Source organism: Miscanthus floridulus, chromosome 8, assembly GCF_019320115.1.
Source record: "Miscanthus floridulus cultivar M001 chromosome 8, ASM1932011v1, whole genome shotgun sequence".
Lineage (NCBI taxonomy): Eukaryota > Viridiplantae > Streptophyta > Magnoliopsida > Poales > Poaceae > Miscanthus > Miscanthus floridulus.
Window position 1 is genome coordinate 123,507,664 of NC_089587.1, and position 22,563 is coordinate 123,530,226.

Here is a 22,563-nt window from a genome sequence, read left to right on the forward strand (position 1 = left end):
CCAAACCCCTTCTCTTCTAAGCCCCGCCGTAGTTGGGGAAGAAGGCGGTGGGGCAGGCACAGGTGCGGGCGTCGCGGTGGGGAAGATGAACAGTGCCGGCGTGGACGTGGGCGTGGTTGGGGACTGATGGTTACGCCGATTATCAGTCACCAAATTTTTCAGAAAAAAAAAAATAGACGAGTTGATGTGTCAGGCATCAACATATCGTTGTAACGCAAAACCAGCGAGTAACTTAAGATGAACGATTATTCCATGGAAAAAATAAATAGGAAGATAATTTGTTAGGTGAGCTGGTGTAGCTTTTGTCGGTTAAGTTGGCAAATTAAACCCCGAGTGTTTTTGCACCCAACCAAAGCAAACACGCGCTAAACTTGCTCCATCAGCAATCTACTACTACTTCCTAGCAAATAGACGAGACGCGGGAGCATCGCAGACGCAGAGAAAAGAGAATGGCGGCAACGGCAACGGCGCGCCGCTTCCACGATTCCTCCAGCTCCAGTGACCCCGCTGCCGCTGCCACCTACCCGCCGCTGCCGGCCCCGCTCCCCGACCTCGGCGTGGCCCTCTCCGCCGCCGACCTCCGCGCCACCGCCTACGAGCTGCTCGTGGCCGCCTCCCGGGCCACCGGCGCTAGGCCCCTCACCTACATTCCTCAGCCCGCGACGGCGGCGTCTGGCAAGCTCAAGGGCGCCTTCGGCCTCGGGTCCTCGCCGCCGTCCAAGGTCGGGAGGGCGGCGGTGCTGGAGCTGGTTCGGGTGCGGATGGGGGTCACGGAGCAGGCCGACGCCAGGATCCGCCGGGTGCTGCTCCGCGTCGCCGCCGGGCAGGTTAGGAACCCCCAGCTTCTTGAATGAAAGGGACAATGCAGCTTAATTTCTTCATCAGAGGTTGCCCTTTTTTTTTTGGGTTGTTGGCTTGTTGCGTTGTCGGCTGGTTCGGGTTAGTTCCGTGCGGTTGGTAGCATGTCGGTAATAAGTTCTTTGCTTTGGTTCTTGATTGCTCTGTTTGTGATTGAGGTTGCAGGCTCAACTGTGGCAAATGGTTTGTTGTCATCTTCTGTCCTTTCTGTACTTGACCGTATCTGATTTCAGTAATGACGAGTACTTATGTTTCTGTCCTTACATATCAGGGTGTTTCACGTGTGTAATTGAGTAATGAAGGAAGTGTTAAATTTCGAAGGACTCAATCGAGTCAAAATCCCAGTAATCAAAGATCCTAACACACGATCTACAAAGAGGCAGAGAGAAGGGGAGTGAGAGGTTGCAGACCATCGAAGGCCGTAGTGGTCGAAGCAGTCGGAGTGGTGGAAGCGCCGGTCGCGGCCTCGTTCGCGGATGCCATCTGCGCACCGGCAGCGACGTTCGGTGGAGAGAGGAGTCGGTGCAGTGGCGTCCTTGGCGGCGGCGTGTGCGTCGGGGTGGCGTTGTCGGCGTCGGTGGTGCTTCCCGTCGCTGGCAGCGCCCCTTCTCAAGATCGGGTTAGGGTTAGGATGTCGGTGGGTGTCTGGCGGCGCGGTGAACCTCGTACTGCGAGCCCCGGCCCCCACCTATCCTTTATAGCGCTGTGCGACGGGGGCCCATCAACCATGTAGGGTTGGGCGCCCCCGATCAGAGCGCGAGAACAAGGCCCAAAGGCCGTTGGGCCTAATGGCGTGGGAGATCAATCCAACAGGAAGGACTACGTTGGCAAACAATTGCTATTGCAGCCAGGGGCTTCCATTCAACTTATAAATATAAATCATACATTCTTTTCTCTTGGTGATCAGTAGCAGCTCGATCCTCGATGTGTAAATTTGATTCTTATGTTACATCTGGGATGTCCAATTATTTCGTATTATGGTGCCCAAGTAGTCATTTGGATGGTCTTCTTGCCTTGTTTTACGAAGCACTCTTACAATTATAGTTGCTTGTTATGTCAGTAGTTAGCCTAGTGTTGGTGTTTTTCATTTACCTACTATAGCTATTTACTATTCACTGTCATGTAAGGTTTCAGGTTCTTAGGCAACCAAGTTGATCATGGTGCCTTGGCAACCAAGTAGGAATCGTAGCATTTGCTTTATGCAGTTAGAATATGCTAAGGAGTAGGTACATCACTTGCTTATATATGCAGTGGTTAGCATCTTCTTGTATCCAAGTCATTTTTGCAATACAATCCAAGCGGCCTGTTGGCCAAGCTGCCCTCTGGCAGCCAACAATTGGTATCTAGAGCCGGTTGAGAGATAGGGAAAAGTATGGCCACCTCCGCAGAGAGAGCAGCAGCCGCCGCCGCCGCCGAGCAGCGGGCGCAGCGTCTGGCCGCGGCAGAGGCCGCAGCCGCGCAGGCGCAGCAGGCCGCGGAGGCCGCAGCAGCAGCAGCTCAGAACGCGGCCGCCACGGCCGCGGCTCTGCGTCGAGAGTTGGTAGAGGAGGATCCGCGCGATCGCCGCCCGGTTCTGCGGAGGAGTCCGGAGCGCAAGCGCAGGCAGACGCGGTCGCCCGATCGGGATCAGGATCGCCGCCGCGGACGGGCCAGGGGCCGCTCGCCGGTGATCCAGACCGTGTACAAGGACTCTGGCGCAAGTTCCACCTGGCCAATGCTCACCAAGACAAACTATCATGAGTGGGCCTCGATCATGAAGCTGAAGCTCCAGGCGCGGCAACTCTGGGATGCGATCAAGTACCAAGACCTGCCATACCATGAGGACAGGCGCACGGTGGAAGCGATCATCGCCACCGTGCCACAGGAGATGCAGATGCCGCTGTCCGAGAAGGGATCGGCCAAGGAGGCCTGGGACTCCATCGCCGCCGCACGGATCGGAGTCGATCGGGTGTGCCGCGCCACGCTCCAGCGACTCCGCAGCGACTGGGAGAAGCTCGCCTTCCGTCCGGGTGAGCAGATCGAGGACTTCACCCTTCGCTTGATGGCCCTGAAGCAGCAGCTTCTTCTCCACGGCGACAACGACATCGATGAAGAGCGCGCGGTGGAGAGGCTCCTACGCGCCGTGCCGCCGAAGTACGCTCAGCTCCGGATCGCCATCGAGACGCTTCTGGACTTCCAGGACCTCACCATCGAGGAGGTGTCTGGGCGCTTGAAGACGGTGGACGACATGGAGGCGTTGGACGCGGAATCGGCCGCCATCGGTGGACTGCTGTTGACGAGGGAGCAGTGGCGTGCCAAGGAGATGGAGGAGGCTACCGCTTCTACGTCGGGCAAGGAACCACGACGTCGTCCACGCGGCGGCAAGAAGCAGCGCGGGAAGGGAAATCGCGGCGGAGGAGACAGAGGCGGTGGCGACGATCGCGGGGTGAACAACGACACCTGCCTCAACTGTGGTGATCGCGGCCACTGGGCGCGCGACTGCCGCCAGCCGCGCCGTGGTGGTGGTGACCGCGGCGGCGGCGGCGGTGGCAACCACCGTGGAGGAGGCAACCGCGTTGGAGGTGATCAAGGTGGACGGCGCGGTGGAGGGCGTGGCGGTGCTGCGCACGTCGCAGAAGCAGAGGACGATGATGGTGCTCTGTTTTTCGCCCACGGCTTCCTCGAGCTCGACGAGAAGAACGAAGCCGTCTGCTCCAAGGCCACGGTCTCCCTTGACATCAACGAGCCGCGCGCGCGTGTCTTCCTCAACACCAGCGCCAACGAGGAGGCGCTCGACGGATGGTACCTCGACAGCGGGGCCATGCATCACATGACCGGCCGCCGGGAGCTCTTCGCCGAGCTCGACACCACGGCGCGCGGCACGGTGCGTTTCGGCAACTCATCTCGAGTGGAAATCAAGGGGACCGGCTCCATCGTCTTTCAGGCCAAGAACGGAGAGCAGCGCGTCCTCCATGGCGTCTTCTACATCCCAGCGCTCCGGAACTCGATTATGAGTTTGGGGCAGCTCGACGAAGGAGGCTCCAGGGTGGAAATTGATCATGGAGTGCTCCGCATCTGGGACCGGCGTGGTCGTCTTCTCGCCAAGGTACATCGCGGGCCCAGTCGGCTGTACATCCTGCACTTGGAGGCCGCGCAGCCGGTATGTCTTGCCGCCAGGAAGGAGGACGAGTCATGGAGATGGCATGAGCGCTACGGGCATCTCAGCTTCAAGGCGCTGCACCAGCTCGGCAAGAAGGAGATGGTGAGGGGGATGCCGGTGATCAAGCATGCGGAGCAAGTCTGCGACACCTGCGTCACCACCAAGCTCCGCCGCAAGCCGTTTCCGCAGCAGGCGCAGTACCGCGCGCAGGCGCCCTTGGACCTCGTCCACGGCGATTTGTGCGGGCCGGTGACACCGGCGACACCAGGAGGGCGCCGCTACTTCTTGCTGATGGTGGACGACGCCACCCGCTTCATGTGGGCGGTGCTTCTGCCGACCAAGGATACTGCTGCGGATGCCGTGAAGCGGGTGAAGGCCGAAGCAGAGAAGGAGACCGGCCGTGAGCTCAAGGTACTGCGGACCGACAATGGAGGAGAGTTCACCGTCGGCGAGCTGGCGCAGTACTTCGCCGTCGAAGGAGTCAAGCGGCACTACTCTGCACCACACTCACCGCAGCAAAACGGTGTTGTGGAGCGGCGCAATCAGACGGTCGTGGCGACCGCGCGCGCACTCCTGAAGCAGAGGTCCATGCCGGCAAAATTCTGGGGGGAGGCGGTGATGACGGCGGTGCATCTGCTCAACCGCGCGCCGACAAGAAGCTTGCAAGGCAAAACCCCCTATGAAGCCTGGCACGGACGAGCGCCGACGGTGAGCTACCTGCATACATTCGGCTGCGTCGCCTACACAAGGGAGCTCGGGCAGCTGCGCAAGCTCGACGACCGCGGCAAGGCTGGGGTCTTCATCGGCTACGCCGAGGGCGCCAAGGCCTACCGGGTCCTCGATCCGGCGACGGGACGCGTTAAGGTGAGCCGCGACGTGGTGTTTGATGAAGGGCGCGGCTGGGATTGGTCCAATTCGGCCGTCGGGACGTCTGCTTCCGCCTCCAGCGACTTCGACATCGAGTTCTAGGGAGTCGACACAGACGGAGCTCCGCCGCGCGCGCCGTCACCAGCTCCAGGGGAGCAAGATCCACAAGCCTCCTCTGCTTCACCAGCAGCAGAGACCGAGCAGGCGGACCCAGTTGAGTTCGCGTCACCGCTCGAGGACGACGATGATCACCTTGATGCTTCCTACGACGGCGAGCTGCTGCGGTACTGAACCATGCCCAACATCATCGGGGACGCACCCACACCGCTGCCGGCTTCACGTCTCTTCGCCGAGCTTCACCTCACGCACGCCGGCGAGCCGGCCAACTTCGCGGAGGCTGAAGGCGATCCTGCCTGGCAGACCGTCATGGAGCAGGAGATCAAGGCAGTTGAGCAGAACTGCACTTGGGAGCTTGTGGAGCTTCCTCCCGGTCATCGGCCCATCACTCTGAAGTGGGTCTACAAGCTCAAGAAGGACGAGCGGGGCGCGGTGACCAAGTACAAGGCGCGCTTGGTGGCGCGGGGCTTCGTCCAGCAGGAAGGGATCGACTTCGACGACGCGTTTGCTCCCGTGGCGCGCATGGAATCCGTCCGAGTCCTCCTCGCGCTGGCGGCCCAAGAAGGATGGCGCGTCCACCATATGGACGTCAAATCTGCCTTCCTTAACGGCGACCTCAAGGAGGAGGTGTACGTAAAGCAGCCGCCTGGCTTCACCATCGCCGGGAAGGAGAAGATGGTGTACCGTCTGCGCAAGGCCTTGTATGGCCTACGGCAGGCTCTGCGAGCTTGGAACGCCAAGCTAGACGCCACCCTCAAGGAGATGGGTTTCCAGCAAAGCGACCATGAAGCCGCAATGTACAGGCGAGGAACAGGGGAGGAGCTGCTGCTGATTGGCGTCTATGTTGACGACTTGATCATCACCGGTGCCCGCGCTCAAGCCATAGAAGGTTTCAAGGCTCAAATGAAGAAGGTCTTCGACATGAGCGACCTCGGCCTCCTGTCCTTCTACCTGGGGGTCGAAGTACACCAAGATTCAGCTGGGATCACTCTGAGGCAAACCCATTATGCCAAGAGGATCCTTGAGCTGGGAAGTATGGATGCCTGCAACCCCGCCCATACACCAATGAAGGAGCGGCTAAGGTTGAGCAGGCAGAGCGCAGCTGCAGAGGTTGATCCTACCCAATACAGAAGATTGGTGGGCAGCTTGCGCTACTTGGTCCACACAAGACCTGACTTAGCCTTCTCAGTAGGCTTTGTCAGTCGATTCATGGAGAGGCCGACTGCAGAACACCAAGCAGCCATCAAGCGCATCTTGAGATATGTGGCTGGTACTCTGGAGCTTGGTCTGCACTACACTAAGGCTCCAGGGAGAGCAAGATTTGTTGGGTACTGTGACAGTGACTTGGCTGGAGACATTGACACCAGCAAGAGCACTAGTGGCACCTTGTTCTTCCTGGGAAGCAATCTTGTGTGCTGGCAGTCAGTGAAGCAGAAGGTGGTGGCTCTATCTAGTTGTGAAGCTGAGTATATTGCCACTACCACAGCTGCAAAACAAGCAATTTGGCTATCTAGGCTGTTGGCAGACCTCCTTGGAAGGAATGTGGAAGTGGTTGAACTGAAAATTGATAGCAGGTCTGCACTTGCTCTAGCCAAGAATCCAGTCTTTCATGAGCGTAGTAACCACATCAGGATCAAGTATCACTTCATCAGAAACTGCTTGGAAGATGGAAGTATCAGGGCTGATCACATATCCACCACTGATCAGCTGACCGACATTCTAACCAAGTCTCTTGGAAGATCAAAATTTGAAGAGATGAGGGGAAGAATTGGGCTCAAGCAGATCACTTCCAAGGACCACAAGGCTAAAGGGGAGAATTGTCAGTAGTTAGCCTAGTGTTGGTGTTTTTCATTTACCTACTATAGCTATTTACTATTCACTGTCATGTAAGGTTTCAGGTTCCTTGGCAACCAAGTTGATCATGGTGCCTTGGCAACCAAGTAGGAATCATAGCATCTGCTTTATGCAGTTAGAATATGCTAAGGAGTAGGTACACCACTTGCTTATATATGCAGTGATTAGCATCTTCTTGTATCCAAGTCATTTTTGCAATACAATCCTAGCGGCCTGTTGGCCAAGCTGCCCTCTGGAAGCCAACATGTTATGCACTTCTTGGATTGTTAGGCAATGTTCGATGATGATTTTTGGTTAATATGTGTGTGCACTAGGTGGCCGACAGATTTATCTGCTAACCTGAGTTTAATTATTTTGTTGTGGATTTTAGTACTATACGTGATAAATGTAAACTATGGTTTTCCGTTTGGACATGCCAAATCTGTACTGTATGCTCATTTTTCCTTCTCTCATTTTTTATGATAGTTCCTAGAAATCACCAAGCTTCAGCAGGCATTCTATTTAGGAAAGTAAATTACTTGAGAGTACTATTGACAGGGGTTGTTCAGTCACTGTTGGTTTCATAGCCCGTCGTTTACCTACAATTTTACAGAACCATTTGTGCTGCGTATATACATAGAGGTTTAACTTACGTTTATTTTCTTCCTTGAAACAGCTTGGCACACCTGCAGAATCTATGGTTTTGCCCTTAGAGTTCCTGCAGAAGTGTAAAGCATCAGATTTCCCTGACCCTCTAGAGTACGAGGCTTGGCAGACTAGGAATTTCAAGCTTCTCGAGGCTGGTGTGCTGGTTCACCCACTTATTCCTTTAAAGAAATCAGACATTTCTGCGAAGAGAATGCGGCGAATAATACATGAAGCATATGCTGGGAAAGTTGAAACTGGAAGGAATTCAGAATCCATGCAAAGACTGCACAGCGCTGTCATGTCCGTTGCGTGTAGATCCCTTTGTGAAACTTCCGATGAGTGTCATTGGGCAGATGGTTTTCCCTTTAATCTCCATATCTACAAAATGTTGATAGAAGCTTGCTTTGATGTTGAGGAAGGCACTGTAGTAGATGAGATTGATGAAATTATGGAGCTGTTGAAGAAGACTTGGCCTGTTTTTGGAATCACTCAAATGCTCCACAACATTTACTTTACCTGGGCATTGTTCAACCATTTTGTCATGTTGGGTCAAGCAGATAATGGGTTGCTTTCTGCTATGGAGAATCTATTAGTTGAAGTTGCAGAAGATGCTAAAATAACAAAAGATCCAGATTATTGTGATGTATTGAGCTCCACTTTAAGCTCAATAATGGGATGGGAAGAGAAAAGGCTGCTTGCATACCATGAAACTTTCAATACTAGTAATATTTATTCCATGCAATATATTGTTTCAATAGGAATCTCAGCTGCAAAGATTCTTCTTGAAGATGTATCTTATAAATACCATAGTGGAACAAACAGAGATATTGATGTGGTGCGCAGCAGGATTGAAACATATATAAAATCATCACTCCGCAAAGCACTTGCTCAAGTAAGTTCGAAACAAGATGGCTCTTTTTGCTAAGTTCTTTCACTATTTAAGTATGGTTAATTCAAAGTTCATTTTTTTCTTTTCTTTTTAGTGATTGTATGTCCTATTGTCACCAAATGTGCTAGATTCTGTAAAGCATGGCTGAAACCTTAGACACTGAGTACTGCTGATAACTGTCTGAAAATTGCTTCTCTCAACTCACATGCGCCTCTTAATCTAAGAGGTTGAACTTTCAACACTTGTACCAGTGCTTATCTTTTGTGTAGTGTTGATTCATGCAGAAAATGGAAGACGCAGATTCAAATCGGTCATCCATAAACTGTACACCTGTTCTGTCAATTCTTGCAAAGGAAACAACTGAGCTCGCTATTAAGGAGAAAAATGTATACAGTCCAATACTGAAGAAATGGCACCCCTTTGCTGCAGGTGTTGCTGTTGCAACCCTTCATGGTTGCTTTGGAAATGAGCTGAAAAAATTTATAGTTGGGCTTACAGAGCTCACACCAGATTCAGCTCAAGTGCTTAAGGCGGCTGACAAGTTAGAAAAGGATCTAGTTCATATTGCTCTTGAAGATTCTATGGACGGTGATGATAGAGGCAACTCATTGGTAAGACAAATGCCACCTTATGAAACTGGAACTGTAATGGCTAATCTGGTGAAAGCATGGGGAAGAGAACAACTAGACAAGCTTAAGATTTGGGCAGACCAGAACCTACAACAAGAGGTGATCTTGTTTTCTTTTTATTCTGACCTACAATATAAGGTTTGGGCAAAAGAACCCTTCTCTATAAATTGGTCAAACCTAAAATAGTTTGGCTTAGGACAAACTCGAAAGTCCTTGTATTTTGAATTGGAGGGAGTAATATCTGTGCAACATTCTAGGATGCAATGAATTTTTATAATGCGGCATTAATTTTGTAATTGCTATGCAGACTTGGAATCCAAAGGATAATAACAGGGACAGTTTTGCTCCCTCTTCTGTAGAGATGCTGCACAAAATTGAGGAAACTTTGGATGCATTTTTCCGTTTGTCTATACCAATCCACGCTACTCTGTTTGCTGATCTGACAGCTGGACTCGATAAATGTCTACATTATTATGTCTCTAAAGTGAAAACAGGCTGTGGTAAGTATATTGCTAAGACAGTTCTTGAGCAAAATAATCTTGGTGAGTTCATTTTGTATTAATTTACAGGAACTCGGAGTACTCTTTTTCCTCAGCTACCTCATCTGACAAGGTGTGACGTTGGTTCCAAGTTATTCAAGAAAAACGAAAAACCACAGTTTCTTATGAAGCGAGGTTCACAAGTTGGATCGACAACTGGGAATGAAGCCTCGAGCCTTCATGGACTATGTTTACGAATAAATACCATTTACTACATCCAAACTGAGCTAGAAAACCTGCATATGAAGATGAAAGAATGGCTGCAGAATGTTGAGTTGGCTCAGCCTGATATTGCTGATGGTCTGAACATAAACTTTGGGCTATCCCAGGCAGCTTGCCAAGAAGGAATTCGACAGCTGTGTGAGACAACTGCATATATGGTGATGTTCAATGATCTGAGTCACGTTCTCCTGGATACTCTCTATGTTGGGGGCCCTGCATCAAACAGGATACTGCCTTTGTTAAAAGAGCTTGGTCCTATCCTTAGGATTATATCTGCCACAGTGCACAATAAAGTGCAAAATCGTCTCATAACTGCACTGATGAAAGCCTCTTTTGATGGCTTTTTGTTGGTGCTTCTTGCTGGTGGACCAACGCGTGCCTTCAGCTGTCAGGACTATCAGGCAATAGAGGACGATTTCCGAGCCCTAAGAGGCTTATATTTATCGTATTGTGATGGGCTACCTGAGGAATTAGTTGGCAAGGCTTCCTCAGAAGTGAAGAACATTCTGCCACTCCTACGGACAGACACCGATACCCTCATTGAACGGTTCAAGCAGCTAATTTCTGAATCTTATGAACCTACAGCCAATTCTAGGTTCCCGATGCCTCCTGTACCTGCTCGTTGGAGTCCAGATAACCCCAACACAATATTGCGTGTATTATGCTATCGAAATGATGAGACAGCTACAAAGTTTCTCAAGAAAACATATGATCTGCCAAAGACGCTTTGATTTCTGCAAAAAAATAACTTGCAGACTATTGCGTATTTTTGCAAGCTTTCAAAATATGTGGTAACTTGTAAATTGGATTGTACTGCCTAGTTGTGAAGGATAACACAGCATGAACATGCAAGTAGAGAACTATGAAGTCTGAATGCGGCAGATTTCAACGATGGAAACAGGAGATTTGGCTCTGTGAGTTTTACAGCTTCATTCGATTATTAATGAGCCCTGGCATTTGTGTGCTTGTGACATGCTCATCTGTGAAGAGGAGCCATACAACAGAATGTAAAGTACCTGAATATATGGAACTGTTTATTTACTTGCCTATTATGATTGCCATTGACTACACAGAGGAAAACATGGCAGATTTGTATACGTGGGATACTTCAGTTGACTGCCTTCTTGTTCAAATAATTGAAAATGTTGTCTGTGATTGAAATGTACATGTATTTAGCTTAGTCCTTCCACAAAGTTAGGCTGCCCTCAACTTTTTTTTTCTATCCTTTCTTTTTCCTAAAACAAGTAGTGGTAAAGTTTAGAAATTCAAAATATTGGTTGTCAAATAAGTTTAACCAAGAAAGGGGAAAGAGTTGGTGATGGGGTGGCGGTTAGAGCCCATCAAATAAGTTGTCATGTTCAGGAGAGAGGAACTGAGAGTGAGAGAGAGCCGAGTGGGCCGACCTCTATTTTCACCCATGCCGCCGTCCTACGTGGCGGTCAACGCAAGCGTAGCGGGTCAAAACCAGATACACATCGGCGGAAAACGGCCTCAACCGTGGCCAGGTGCTAAAAGTAAACAATTTGAAAGTTGAGGTTGCTTGATCAGACAGTTTTGTAATTTAGGGTCAAAATTAGACCACGTGATAGTTGAGAGGCCAAAATCAGACTAAATTTAAATAAAATATGATCCACTAAACGTCCTTACTGCAGTATAGCCATGTCAAGCCTTTTGAAGTTTGTATAAGCTCGTGTTATATTTGTTTTCTATATTCAACAAAATCCTAGAGTGGATAGACGGAGGATTTAAAGGAGTCGCATGAGTGGCAAGCGCTCTCCTATCAAATGGTCCTTGTGGAGAATAGAGACCCGGAGCGAAAATTAAGGACCATTTCCATTATGTCGTTTTTAAAATGAAATATAGAAATGGAGACGGGTGAGTTCGATGAAGCAGTTAAATGTTTAGCTAAAGAATAGATCACCTATTAATCGTTTTATTAGTGCTAATTCTGAACCATAATTGTTAGCCATGGATCAAACAGGACCTTAATAATGTTTGACGCAGTAAAATTGGGTGAAAATCAGCATGACTGATTTATACACTGCCACGCTGCCCGATCCGAAACGTTCATTCACAAGAGGTCGTGGCCTCGCGCCAGCCAACCACGCAACCGCCTGCTCCACCCATCTCATCAGATCCTTGGCGGGCCCACAGCTCAGTGACTGCACACACGCACGCGAGTCCTGAACGAACCCCATCTTCCCGGACGGAGACTCGGAGAGAGAGGAAGCCCGACGAGGAGAGGAGGGCAGGCACAGGCAGCAGCAGCATCCATCCACCACGCTCATCACTCGCACCCACCACCGCCGGTTCAACACTCCCTCTCTCTTCTCCAAACCCTAACCCCAGCCAGCGATGCTCTCGACGGCTTCGGCGCCCTCCACCTCGCTCGCCGCCGCCTTCCGCTCCTCCCGCGCGCGCCGCCGGCGCCGCGCCCTCTGGCTGCGCCCCGTCGCCTCCGCCGCCGCGTCCGGGGTGGTGGGCGACGGAGGGGCGGAGCGGTTCGCCACCAGCAGCTCCATCACTGACTACCTCCGCTACCGCCGCCCCGAGCTTGGCGGTGCGGGAGGAGCGGGAGGCGGAGGCGGGGAGCTGCAGACGGCGGTTGTGCGCTTCAAGAAGCGCTTCCCGTGGTCGCTCCTCCACCCTTTCCTCCACGTGAGTCTATTGCCTCTTAGTGCGTGTGTCGCTCGCCTGCATCCGTCGACACGGAAATCCGATGTGCTAGCGTGAAATGCACCAAAAAAATAAAACTGTTATAAGAAATACACAAAATGAATGTTGACCCTCCCGCCGATTAATTGCTCGTATCACAACATTTCCAACATTAATTGCTTCAACTTGCTGATCGCCTGTGAACTTGTCTGCAGGATGAGTAGTAGTTATAATGTGGAATTTCCTGTGTTATCCTTTAACAATAAATAGGGAGATTAGCGTAAATGCTGTTAGTTGTTACCACTTCAATGCCTCCATTTTGTGGGTTTGCATCAGCAGCACTCTGATGGCCACTTCGGAAGTTTCAGCTTGCTGAAATTTGTTGTCTGAAGACTTAGCTTGGCTTGCCTTTTTCACTGTGCTCTGGTGAATTGCTGTGATATGGAATGAATGTGTGCATCATCTGTATAGCATTTCCATAAGTTTGTCGATTGCCACTTAACTGATAGAAGAATCCAATAGGTGCAAAACAGTGTTGAGTTGAGTCAATGTCCTAGAACTGCCAACTTTTTTGATGAAATTTCTCTAGTTTCTAATCAATTGTCAACTCCTGTTATGCTGCAGGTTGATTTGGTTTCTACAGTCCACATTGCCGACAAAGAGTGTGTGCCTTTTGCTCTGTTTCATGTTCAAGTATTATTTTCTCAAATTAAGTTTTGCTGTCATGTTGATGTACATTCCTTGTGCATTATCATCGTTCACTTATTCAAACATCCCGCCATTCATCAGTGTTTATAGCTACTATTACTATAGTGAATTGGCTGAGATCTGCGATTTTTCTTCAGATACTTTGATAGACTGCAGCAAGAGCTTGAAGATTATGATTGTGTCCTGTATGAAATGGTTACAAGTCGGGAGAATTTGAACAATTCAAAAGGTCCAATGGCTGCTAAGAAGATGAAATCTTCACGTAGAGGATTTAGTATTCTTGGTTTCATACAGAAGCAAATGGCTCGGATCCTTTCACTGGATTATCAGTTAGACTGTCTTGATTATGGCAATGAGAAATGGCAGCATGCTGACCTTGACTATGAAACATTCAAGCAGCTTCAGGTAATTATTTTATTTAGTCACGTCATTAGTCTTTTGCTTTTTGAAATGTTTGGTCACCACATTAGTTACAAAACTAGTGTCACATGGTAACAGTTGTTTTGCTTGTCATACTAGGTACTCAGTATGAACCAGTTAGCATTCATGTTCCCTGATTGTATTACCCTGGCCATTTTTATTAGAGTATATTTTAATTGCAGTGCCTTTTTTTCATCCAGAGTGAAAGAGGTGAAAGTATTCTCACGTTTGCGGTAGACATGACACTGAAATCAACCAAAGCATTGCTGCAGCCAAGTAACATGCCAGATGGTCTTGACTTTTGGAGATCGAAGTTACTATGGGCCTCACGTGTGCTACCAATGCCGCTTGTTGGGCTACTCGTCATCACTGGGCTGTGTCTGCCAGTGGAAAACCAAGATGGATTTCCTGAGCTGGAGGCATTGTCTAGGCTAGATTTTGGAGCTGCACTGAAGATTTTCTTGGCAAAGCAACTGACATCTGAGTGAGTAATCTGAAACCAATCAGGCAAATAAGTTTTTAAGTAAAGTATTCGCTGATTTTCTTTTCCTTTTTTGTTTTATTAAAGATTCACAGCTGTGCCTACACCCGTTGAGGAGAAATCAGTTATCATTGGGGAGAGGAACAGAGTTGCTACTGAGAAGATTAAGGAAGCAATAAACCATGGGTACAAGAGAATAGCAGTCCTGTATGGTGGCGGACACATGCCAGACCTGGGAAGACGTCTTCGAGAAGAGCTCAATATGGTCCCAGCCGACGTGCAGTGGGTCACCGCATGGTCAATAAGAAGCCGGGAGATAGACAGCAAATCCCTTCCGTTCTTGAAGACATTGGCTGAGGCTTTGGGCTGGCCTTTGAATAGATACGAGACGCTTGCTCTGCTCATCTTCTCTTCAGTTCTCGCGGTGGATCTTTGGTTCTGGGAACTCTTCTTTGGTACTGCAGTGAGTTGGGCATCTCTAGCGGTTCCTGGATTGACCAGCTTAGCGGTTCATTTTGACCAGCAACCATGAAGGGAGGCAGACAGAAACCTAGTGGCACACTACTATACAAATGGCAGTATAAAGAAAATAGAATAATCCACTTCAGTTTTGATTTGTCCAGCTATTGCTGGAGTACTGCAGCAAATCATTGTAGATAAAACACTTCATTCCCATCAAATTGAAACGAGATTGGTGGTAAAGCTGATGTACTTGTCTAGTCTTCTGATTGGGTTTTGCTGAATGATGTTTTGACTCGGCAGATATATAGTTTACTACTAGAAACTTGCCATTATATTTATTTATTTCTTCTTATCATGTCATACAGGATGATCAAGGGTAGGGGTAGTTATAAGTAGCCTTGATGTTACAAGACAATATCATGCTTGGGACTTTGCTAGACCCTGTCCTTACATATTCTGTTGTAGTTAGATTATATCACTTAGGGCTGAGGCTATGTCGTCCACAGTCTCCTTGAGCTGGTTCTGCCCCAGGGCAGCAGCACAGGCACCCACAAATGCTGCATTGATGTACGTTGCTGGCTCGGAGTGCGTGGAGTCCTCCCTGTTGTCACTGAACTGGTCGTTCCCGTCAGGTCCGCCGATGATGGCGCCGACATGGGTGTTGGGGTTGGAGTTGCTGGTCGGGAACCATGACGAGAAGCCCTCGTTGCAGGTGACCTTCCTGGGGAGAGCCTTGATCGACGGGATGGAGGAGCCGCGGTGGTGAATCCGCCTTGGGAACTTGGAGCTGAAGCCGACCATGTAGGACATGCCCTTCGGATTGTCTCCCAGGATGTAATCCACCTGAAAACCGATATTGTAATCCGGCAAAAACCAAGAAACGAGTGGGAAGTAGTAGTATGTGTGTTCTGTTGTTTACCTGTGACGTTGCAAATGAACTGATCTGATCAGGAGAGAAACTTGCTGCGCTGCACTGGACTACTTTGTCACCTACAGAACTCAGGGTCTTTGAGTAGATTGACAGCAGCAGGGCTGCGGTGGTTGTGTACTGCAGGTTGACAGAATCGCGGGTAAAGAGAAGCCCTCCTGCAGTGTGAGAGTGAGAGAGGCAGATGAGAAAAATCTTGTCAAGCAAACCATACTTGTCTAGTGATCATCTGCCCAGGTCATTTGAAGGTGAAGTTGATTCATAATCATACACATACCAGGGGTGGTGCGTATCTGCGTGTTGCCGCTGTTGGGCATGACAGCGCAGACGAAAGAGTCCAGGCCCCTCTTGTAGCCTTCCAGCTCTGTCCTCCCAGCCAAGTACTCCTGAAGGAGACAGGAAGATGATCAGTTGGTGATGCATGCACATGAACGTCTTCCAGAGGTTCATCAAGTTAGTGACTGATGAATAATGATCAGTTGGGACTTTGGGATGTGCAAGATGATCAAGTTAGTTACCTGTGTTGCAAGCAGCTGAGCTCCGGGATACTTGTTGTCCCAGCTGAACTCGGTGGCGCTGCCGCCCTGGTTGTTCTGCAGGAAGTCGAGGTACTTGCTGTCTTTGGTTGCCCGGTAGAGCCATGCCGACGCCCACTGGAGCTCGTCCTGGGGTACAAGCAGAGGGGTAAACGAAAACCGCATGAGGGCTGAAAGATGCATGAATTGTGATTCATTCGACGGTTAATATATAATCCACCTGGTAGCCAGAGTAGGAGCAGTAGAATGGGCAGGACAACTGGTAGGATCCCCTGTAGTCGTTGGCGAAGTCGAAGAGCTGATATATATCAGATATATGTTGGTCACCATGGAGTAAAAAACAGTTACTGCTATTCAGAAAACAGCGCATGCATGCATATTTAGGGCACGTTTGGTTCCTTTAGTCCGCGGACTAAAGTTTAGTCTGGACCCTGTTTGGTTCTAGGGACTAAAGTCCATTAATGCAGTTGTATAAAGACAATATTACCCCTGTTGAGATGAAGATATTACAGCTGCTGGCCACGGGTGGGATGGTGAGTAAAGAGGGGCAGGATTGTCTCCATAACACTTTAGTCCAGTTTAGTCACCCCCTCATGGACTAGAGGACTAAACCCTTTAGTCTAAATTTTAGTCCATGTGTTTGGCATTTTAGGGACTAAAAGTGAGCATTTTAGTCCATATTTTAGTTTAGTCCATGGAACCAAACAGGCCCTTAATTCAAAGAAATTGGGTGTGAATTAATCTTTGTCAGATGGACTAGAGTTTGAAATATCGGTATGAAAGTTCTAGATTTCCAGAACAAAAAAAATGCTGTTCAGTATCATGCCCAAGATTCACCAAAAAGAAATTACAGGATTATTGCAGGGTAACTGGCATTACTGGAAAGTTAAAATGCCCAAGTTCACCAAAAATGTTCAGTGTCATGCCCAAGATTCACCAAAAATGTTCGTCGAGGTCGAGATTTTACTGTGAGGACTGGTGACAGGGTCTTTGCACGCACGCAAGATGCTGCTCGCTCGTGGAAAGCTTTGTTAACTTTAGTGGTGATGTATTATCAAAATCAGACGAAACAACAAATCATGCAACGGAAATCCAGATGCTCCGATACTCCGACGGCCGGATAGGGTGCGTGCGTTGCGTCGTGCGTGTGCATGCATGGATCGAGGAAAAAAACAGTAAGATGAGGCGTAAACGTGAGGACGCACTGATCTGGACGCGGCCAGGAGCTGCGTGGCCAAGGTCTTGTCCCGGTCGTCCCTGAACACCAGGTACGCGGCGGCGAGCGCCGCCGCGGCTTCGCCGGCGGCCTCGGACCCGGGCGAGCTCTGGGTGATCTTGTATAGCGTCCTCGGCGTGTCCATGTCCTCTGGCCGCTCCCAGCACTGGTGGTCGGCGTTGCCGTCGCCAACCTAGAAAAGATCAACAACATCATCAGCTGATGGTTGATAATAGATATACATATACTACTATGTAAACCTGAGTGTAGAGGGTGGTCGGGGAGGTGTGTGCACGGAGGAGGAAGTCGGCGCCCCACTGGATGGCGGACCGGAGGTAGCGGAGCTGGCCCGCGGCCGCCACCTCGTCGCGGTACTCGACGGCGCTCCAGCTCAGGAGGGTGACGCTGAACGCCATCGGGAAACCGAACTTCACGTTGTCTCCGGCGTCGTAGTACCCGCCCGTCAAGTTCACCTATATATACATGTATATGGAGCAGCAACGACGACGACGAACTTAGCTTCAATTCAATTCTTTTGGGAAATGCAAATTCAGAAATGGCGATCGATCGATGCTAAAAGAAAGAGCAAATAACAGTGCACGTTTTCGGGTTGGCCGTCGGTGAGCGCCGAGTCCCCGCGCCACTTGACTCTCTGGTTCGCTGGCAGCCGCCCCGACCGCTGCCCCTCGAAGAACAGGATGGCCTTTGCCAGAGCGCCATGGTAGTTGGGCGACCTCAGACGACAGCCATCCCTACTGCTGGCCGCACTGCCGCCGTCAGCTCCAAGCCCTACTGCACCGATGCACATCAGTGCCACGATGAACACCCACACCTTCACCGCCATGCTAGCTCGATATATCCTTCCTACCGCAAACTGTACGTGTTGTGTGTGTTCTCCCTCTGAATTCTTCGAACTCGATCGTGATGCGAATTGCCATGGCTAGGCACCGTACTTATAGTGTGAAGAAGAAGAGAGAGCAAGCTAGCTGATCGATGAACAGCTGACCCTCACACACAGTTATTACTTATTAGGCCCATACAGCACACTTGCACCGATCTACCTACGCAAGTTAGGCCAAGCAATGGATCGTTTTGATTTTCATTCACGCTACAAATTTTGTATATTCAGGTTTAGCTGCTTGTAAAATGTAAGAAGAAATTAAAAAGAAAAAAAAAGATGGTTGCTGCCAGATTATTAATTACTACGCACGTCACTGCTCACTCCCCGGCCCATCACTCCGGCCCTGGCGTTGTTGGGCAAGCTTGATCTCACTTCATCCCCATGCATGTGAAGCAAGCCAAGCATCTTTTGCTTGCTCATGCAAAATTTGCTTGACACTATCCTTTCCTTTATTGCGGAACATGGATATCATTGGCTCGGGGTAGCAAGAGGTGAACTTGCGGTTTTCGGGAGGGCCATCCAATGGCGTATTGGGTGCGGCCTGTGTCGTCGTCTGTAATGATTGGCGATAACAAACTGTAACAGTATTGCCTTATATATACTATATCGGTGAGCAAGAATTTAAAATTTTACACGAAACTACTATTAGTTTATTATAACAAATTAAAAACCATCCATTTTCCTATTAAAAATGAAGATAACACTACTAGCTACAGAAATGATTTTCAGCACCGAGAGCTTTTCTTTTATAGAGACGACGGATCAACCTCAAACGCCTCTACAAATACATTTGTAGAGACGGATTTTGCTTTTAGCCACCTCTATTTTTAGAGGAAGCTCTATTTCCGGCCGCATGTAAGAAATGATTTTTAGAGACGGCTCAAACGCCTTTAAAACTAGGAATTGTACAGTAAAATCCAAAATTTTCAAACCACTGTGGAGGGAGAAACGACCCAAACCAAAGTTGTAAATCTCAAAAAGTTATACAACTTTGTAGTTGACAGCTTTTTATTTGAATATATTTAGGGTCTCAAATACTCATTTCAAAATCAGATGAAAATAAAACAAGGAGAAAGAATACCTCAGATGGATACAAGTGGTTGATGGATGGAGTGATTCGAGGAGATACACCATGAAGCCTGAGGTGGCAGAAAATCTCGTGACTTGTGACGGCGTGCGTGTGTGGCTGCCTAGTGGGGTCTCCAAGAATTAAAAAAATCACTATTTTTTTTTGCAAGGTCTGTGATCTCTTGACAACGATTTATCTGTGACTTGTGACGGCGCGCGTGTGGGGGTCTCCCCCGAATTAAAAAATTCCTAATTTTAGGTCCAGATTTATGATTTCTAGATAACAATTCGTAGAAACGGCTGTATTTATAGCCATCTCTAAAAACACGATTTCTAAAGACGGCTCTTGTTCCCAGCCGCCTCTAAAAATCTAATTTGTAGAGGCGACTTATTTGCTGAGACAGAAAAATAGAGGGGTCGTCTCTATAGAGAGCTTTGGGTAGTAGTGCAAACAAGCGGATCGAAGATGAACAAAATATAGATGAGCACAGTTAAAACTACTTTCAGAGTCTTGAGGGGCGACGAGGATAAATATTTCATTTACCGGGCATTACTGTTCGAGAATCTTTTTCCTGGCCTTTTGTGACTTCATATAAAAGGTCGTCAAATTAAAAATGTTCTAATGCTAGAGTATGCACCCACCGCCACCGGCGGTGCATGACATTTGAATGCTTTTCCATTCACGTTTACGTTATATTGTTATTAAATAATTCTTTAGAGGGAAAAGGTTATTAAATAATTTTAGTAAATATAGATGATAGATCAATATGTTATGCAATATTTTTGTATATAACTGGATGGCCTCGTGTATGATCTTATTCCAGCGAGCGCGTACGTATTGTTCCGGGAGCCCAACCCAGTCGTAAAACGGCGGCATGAACCTCCCGAGCTGACCGCCACCGTACCAATCACGGAGTATGGACGTATGGTCGCAGCCCCCGCGGGCAGCGGGCCACGCCGTTGGTGAGGAGCGCGAGCGAGCCGCTTCTGCAACTGGAGTTGAGCCTGTCTACATGCAGTTGATGCTCGTTGGCGTGGACAGCTTGGCAGGAACGCACTAGCGAGAGGACAAATAGGAGAAACATGTGGCCTGTATCGATTTCAAATCTCCGGCCAATTCATTAAATCACATAATATTGAGGCAAAAATGTTTAAATGGATTAGAAATTTTCTCGTGAGATTACCTAGTTAGCCTATATTTTTTTAATAAAAAACAAAAATATCAACAAAAGATAGTTCTTGTACTGTCCCTTCATATTTAGTACTCCTCCCTCGGGATCTCCTATTTTTACTTTTTTTGTTATAGCATTCCATCTTTCTAATGAACGTTTCATGTTTTTCCAACCACTGTAAAACTTAAAAAAATGCTAATGCTCTGGTAAGGGCGTCTGGACGGATGGACACGGTTTACCCACTCGCTACTGCACGTCCGCTCGCTCCCGTCCGCTCACCTTACGAAAAAATAATCTCTCTACCGTGCTTCACCTGCACCGCGCCACTCAATTGCACCGCACATCCTCCCGCCGCGGCCACCTCGACCGCGCTGCCCGCTCGTTGCGGCCGCCTCCACGATAGATGCTTCAGCAAGCAAGCTAGGGGAGGAGCTTCGTGTGACGTTGGCCCGCCGGCGAGTTGCTCGCGCCGCTACTGCACCGGCGAGCTCCATGCACGCCGCCGACCTCCGCGCCAGCGTCAAGGTCCACAACAAAGAGCCTCCATTGGTCTAAGCAGCAAGGTGACATTGCGCTGCAAGCGTATGTTTCAAGTGTTTCAAATATTTCCAGAGGTATGTTGCAAGTGTTTCATATGGATGTTGCAAAAGTAGATCGGGATGTTGCAACAGCTATACATGATTGTTGTAATGTATGTTCCAAATGTTTCATCTGTTTTTAGACGTATGTTTACAAGTGTTTCATCTGAATGTTGCATATGTTTCACACATATGTTGCAAGTGTTTTATTTGGATGTTGCATAGGTTTTGCAATGGCTTTTCATGTGTATTTGTGTTTTTGCTAGTGTTTCAGATGCATGTTTTAAGTGCTTCATCTGACGTATGCTGTAATTGTTTCATTTGGATGTTTCAAAAGTAGATCGAGTGTTGCACAAGCATGTTGCAATGGCGCCGGTGGTTGGCCACCACCTTCCCCTTGTCCGCGAACTCCCTGACCAGCGCCACGGCCCTATCGTGGGTCACTAGCTGCTCCAGCGCCCGGCCTCTCAGAACGATGCAGTCGAAGGGGATGGCAGCGTGGCCTCCTGAGATGACACAGTTGTAACACCCTCGGTGTTACACCGTAAATCATCTACTAAAACATGTCATGAGCATCATACTTAAGTGATATTGCATGTGACGTGATGGATAGGTAAAGCATTGTAACTTAAACGAGTCATAAAAATATAAAACGAAAAGTTAATTCACGATTTATAAAGTTAGCAAGTAGAGATGTTAACTAATTTTTATTGAACAAAAATACTATAAAACATATATGTGACACCTTAATAAAGTTTGAAATGTGAGATTTGTATATGACAATGAAATACTTGGTGTTGAGAGATAATGTTGTTAAGTACTATATTCAATAGCTTAAAAGTGCAACTAGAAATAGAAATCCATTTAACACTTAGAAAATTTCATGAACTTTTGGAAGGTTAGGCATTGTGATGTTTAGCAATTTTTGTAGAAAAATTGAGTTAAGGAGTAGGGTAGTATTAAGGTTTGTTTTAGTAGCCTAATATACCCTCTAAGGTATAGCAAAAGTGGTTTGGGGATTGGATCAACGGTTTAGACGTTTTGAACGCTTTAAAATCCGTGCATAACATGAACTTGGGTCGTCTTCTCATGTTGGGTGCGATCACCAGGCCGTCCAGCCCCAATGTCGTGGCGTCGGTGCGCTGGGCACGCGTGCACGCGCGCACGTGGCCACATTGGCTGGTTGCTGCTACCATAGCCTGGCCGTGGTGGGCATGCCGCTAGCCACCAACCGCGAGTTGCCGCGCCCGCCGCTCACCTGCGCCTGACCATCCTACCGCCGTGTCGCGCTGCTGCCACTGTCGTCGCGTCACCACTGCTGTGCGCACCGCCCTCCTTGGGTCCCGTTGCCTCGTCGTCGTCCCGCTCGTGGTGCTGCAGCAGCACATGGTCAAGCCTGTAACCACAGCAACGCGCATGTTCTACCCTGGTGCCGCGTTGTCCAGTAGCGCCGCTGCGACATCCGCACGCGTGCGTGTCCTCGCTAGTGACCAGCCGCTCCCCGAGGCGACGCAGAGTTTCCACGCGTTGCTGGCCTCGCTCTGCGCCACATGTGCAGCCGGTTACCATCTCGCCCATGTCATCTTCCATTAAATGGAAACCGCTGGCGCCGAGCCGTCACTGCCATTGAAGGCGGGCAGAGGAGGCTGCGTCACGTCGAAGCTGATCCTACAGCACCCGGTCGATCTCTGTACAAT

General features: G+C 49.1%; 3 protein-coding genes across 3 annotated transcripts; 2 read left to right on the plus strand and 1 right to left on the minus strand.

Moving 5' to 3' along the window:
* Positions 1–311: 311 nt before the first annotated feature.
* On the plus strand, positions 312–10,869 carry LOC136477245 (protein unc-13 homolog). Its single transcript, XM_066475357.1, has 5 exons — positions 312–827; positions 7,491–8,354; positions 8,636–9,079; positions 9,288–9,480; positions 9,550–10,869. The coding sequence occupies exons 1-5, from the start codon at positions 450–452 to the stop codon at positions 10,470–10,472; spliced, it is 2,802 nt and encodes a 933-aa protein (XP_066331454.1). The 5' UTR covers positions 312–449; the 3' UTR covers positions 10,473–10,869.
* Positions 10,870–11,933: 1,064 nt separating this feature from the next.
* LOC136477247 (uncharacterized) lies at positions 11,934–14,724 on the plus strand. Its single transcript, XM_066475359.1, has 5 exons — positions 11,934–12,399; positions 13,021–13,058; positions 13,242–13,509; positions 13,725–14,008; positions 14,093–14,724. The coding sequence occupies exons 1-5, from the start codon at positions 12,097–12,099 to the stop codon at positions 14,535–14,537; spliced, it is 1,338 nt and encodes a 445-aa protein (XP_066331456.1). The 5' UTR covers positions 11,934–12,096; the 3' UTR covers positions 14,538–14,724.
* A 51-nt stretch (positions 14,725–14,775) lies between these two features.
* LOC136477246 (endoglucanase 20-like) lies at positions 14,776–18,069 on the minus strand. Its single transcript, XM_066475358.1, has 8 exons — positions 17,749–18,069; positions 17,408–17,620; positions 17,137–17,340; positions 16,152–16,229; positions 15,914–16,060; positions 15,673–15,781; positions 15,387–15,553; positions 14,776–15,310 (listed from the first exon to the last, which is right to left on the minus strand). Exons 1-8 carry the CDS (start codon positions 17,989–17,991, stop codon positions 14,933–14,935), a joined length of 1,539 nt encoding a protein of 512 aa, XP_066331455.1. The 5' UTR covers positions 17,992–18,069; the 3' UTR covers positions 14,776–14,932.
* Positions 18,070–22,563: the final 4,494 nt, after the last annotated feature.

Bases quoted from the DNA above. Each gene is read 5' to 3' on its own strand.
- LOC136477245 (XM_066475357.1), top strand. From the start codon at position 450: ATGGCGGCAACGGCAACGGCGCGCCGCTTCCACGATTCCTCCAGCTCC. The intron at 9,080-9,287 runs GTGATCTTGTTT...ATTGCTATGCAG, and splicing joins ACCAGAACCTACAACAAGAG to ACTTGGAATCCAAAGGATAA. The intron at 9,481-9,549 runs GTAAGTATATTG...ATTAATTTACAG, and splicing joins TAAAGTGAAAACAGGCTGTG to GAACTCGGAGTACTCTTTTT.
- LOC136477247 (XM_066475359.1), top strand. From the start codon at position 12,097: ATGCTCTCGACGGCTTCGGCGCCCTCCACCTCGCTCGCCGCCGCCTTC. The intron at 12,400-13,020 runs GTGAGTCTATTG...GTTATGCTGCAG, and splicing joins TCCTCCACCCTTTCCTCCAC to GTTGATTTGGTTTCTACAGT. The intron at 14,009-14,092 runs GTGAGTAATCTG...GTTTTATTAAAG, and splicing joins GCAAAGCAACTGACATCTGA to ATTCACAGCTGTGCCTACAC.
- LOC136477246 (XM_066475358.1), bottom strand. From the start codon at position 17,991: ATGGCGGTGAAGGTGTGGGTGTTCATCGTGGCACTGATGTGCATCGGT. The intron at 17,621-17,748 runs GTGCACTGTTAT...ATGTATATATAG, and splicing joins CCGACGGCCAACCCGAAAAC to GTGAACTTGACGGGCGGGTA. The intron at 15,782-15,913 runs GTAACTAACTTG...TGTCTCCTTCAG, and splicing joins CTCAGCTGCTTGCAACACAG to GAGTACTTGGCTGGGAGGAC.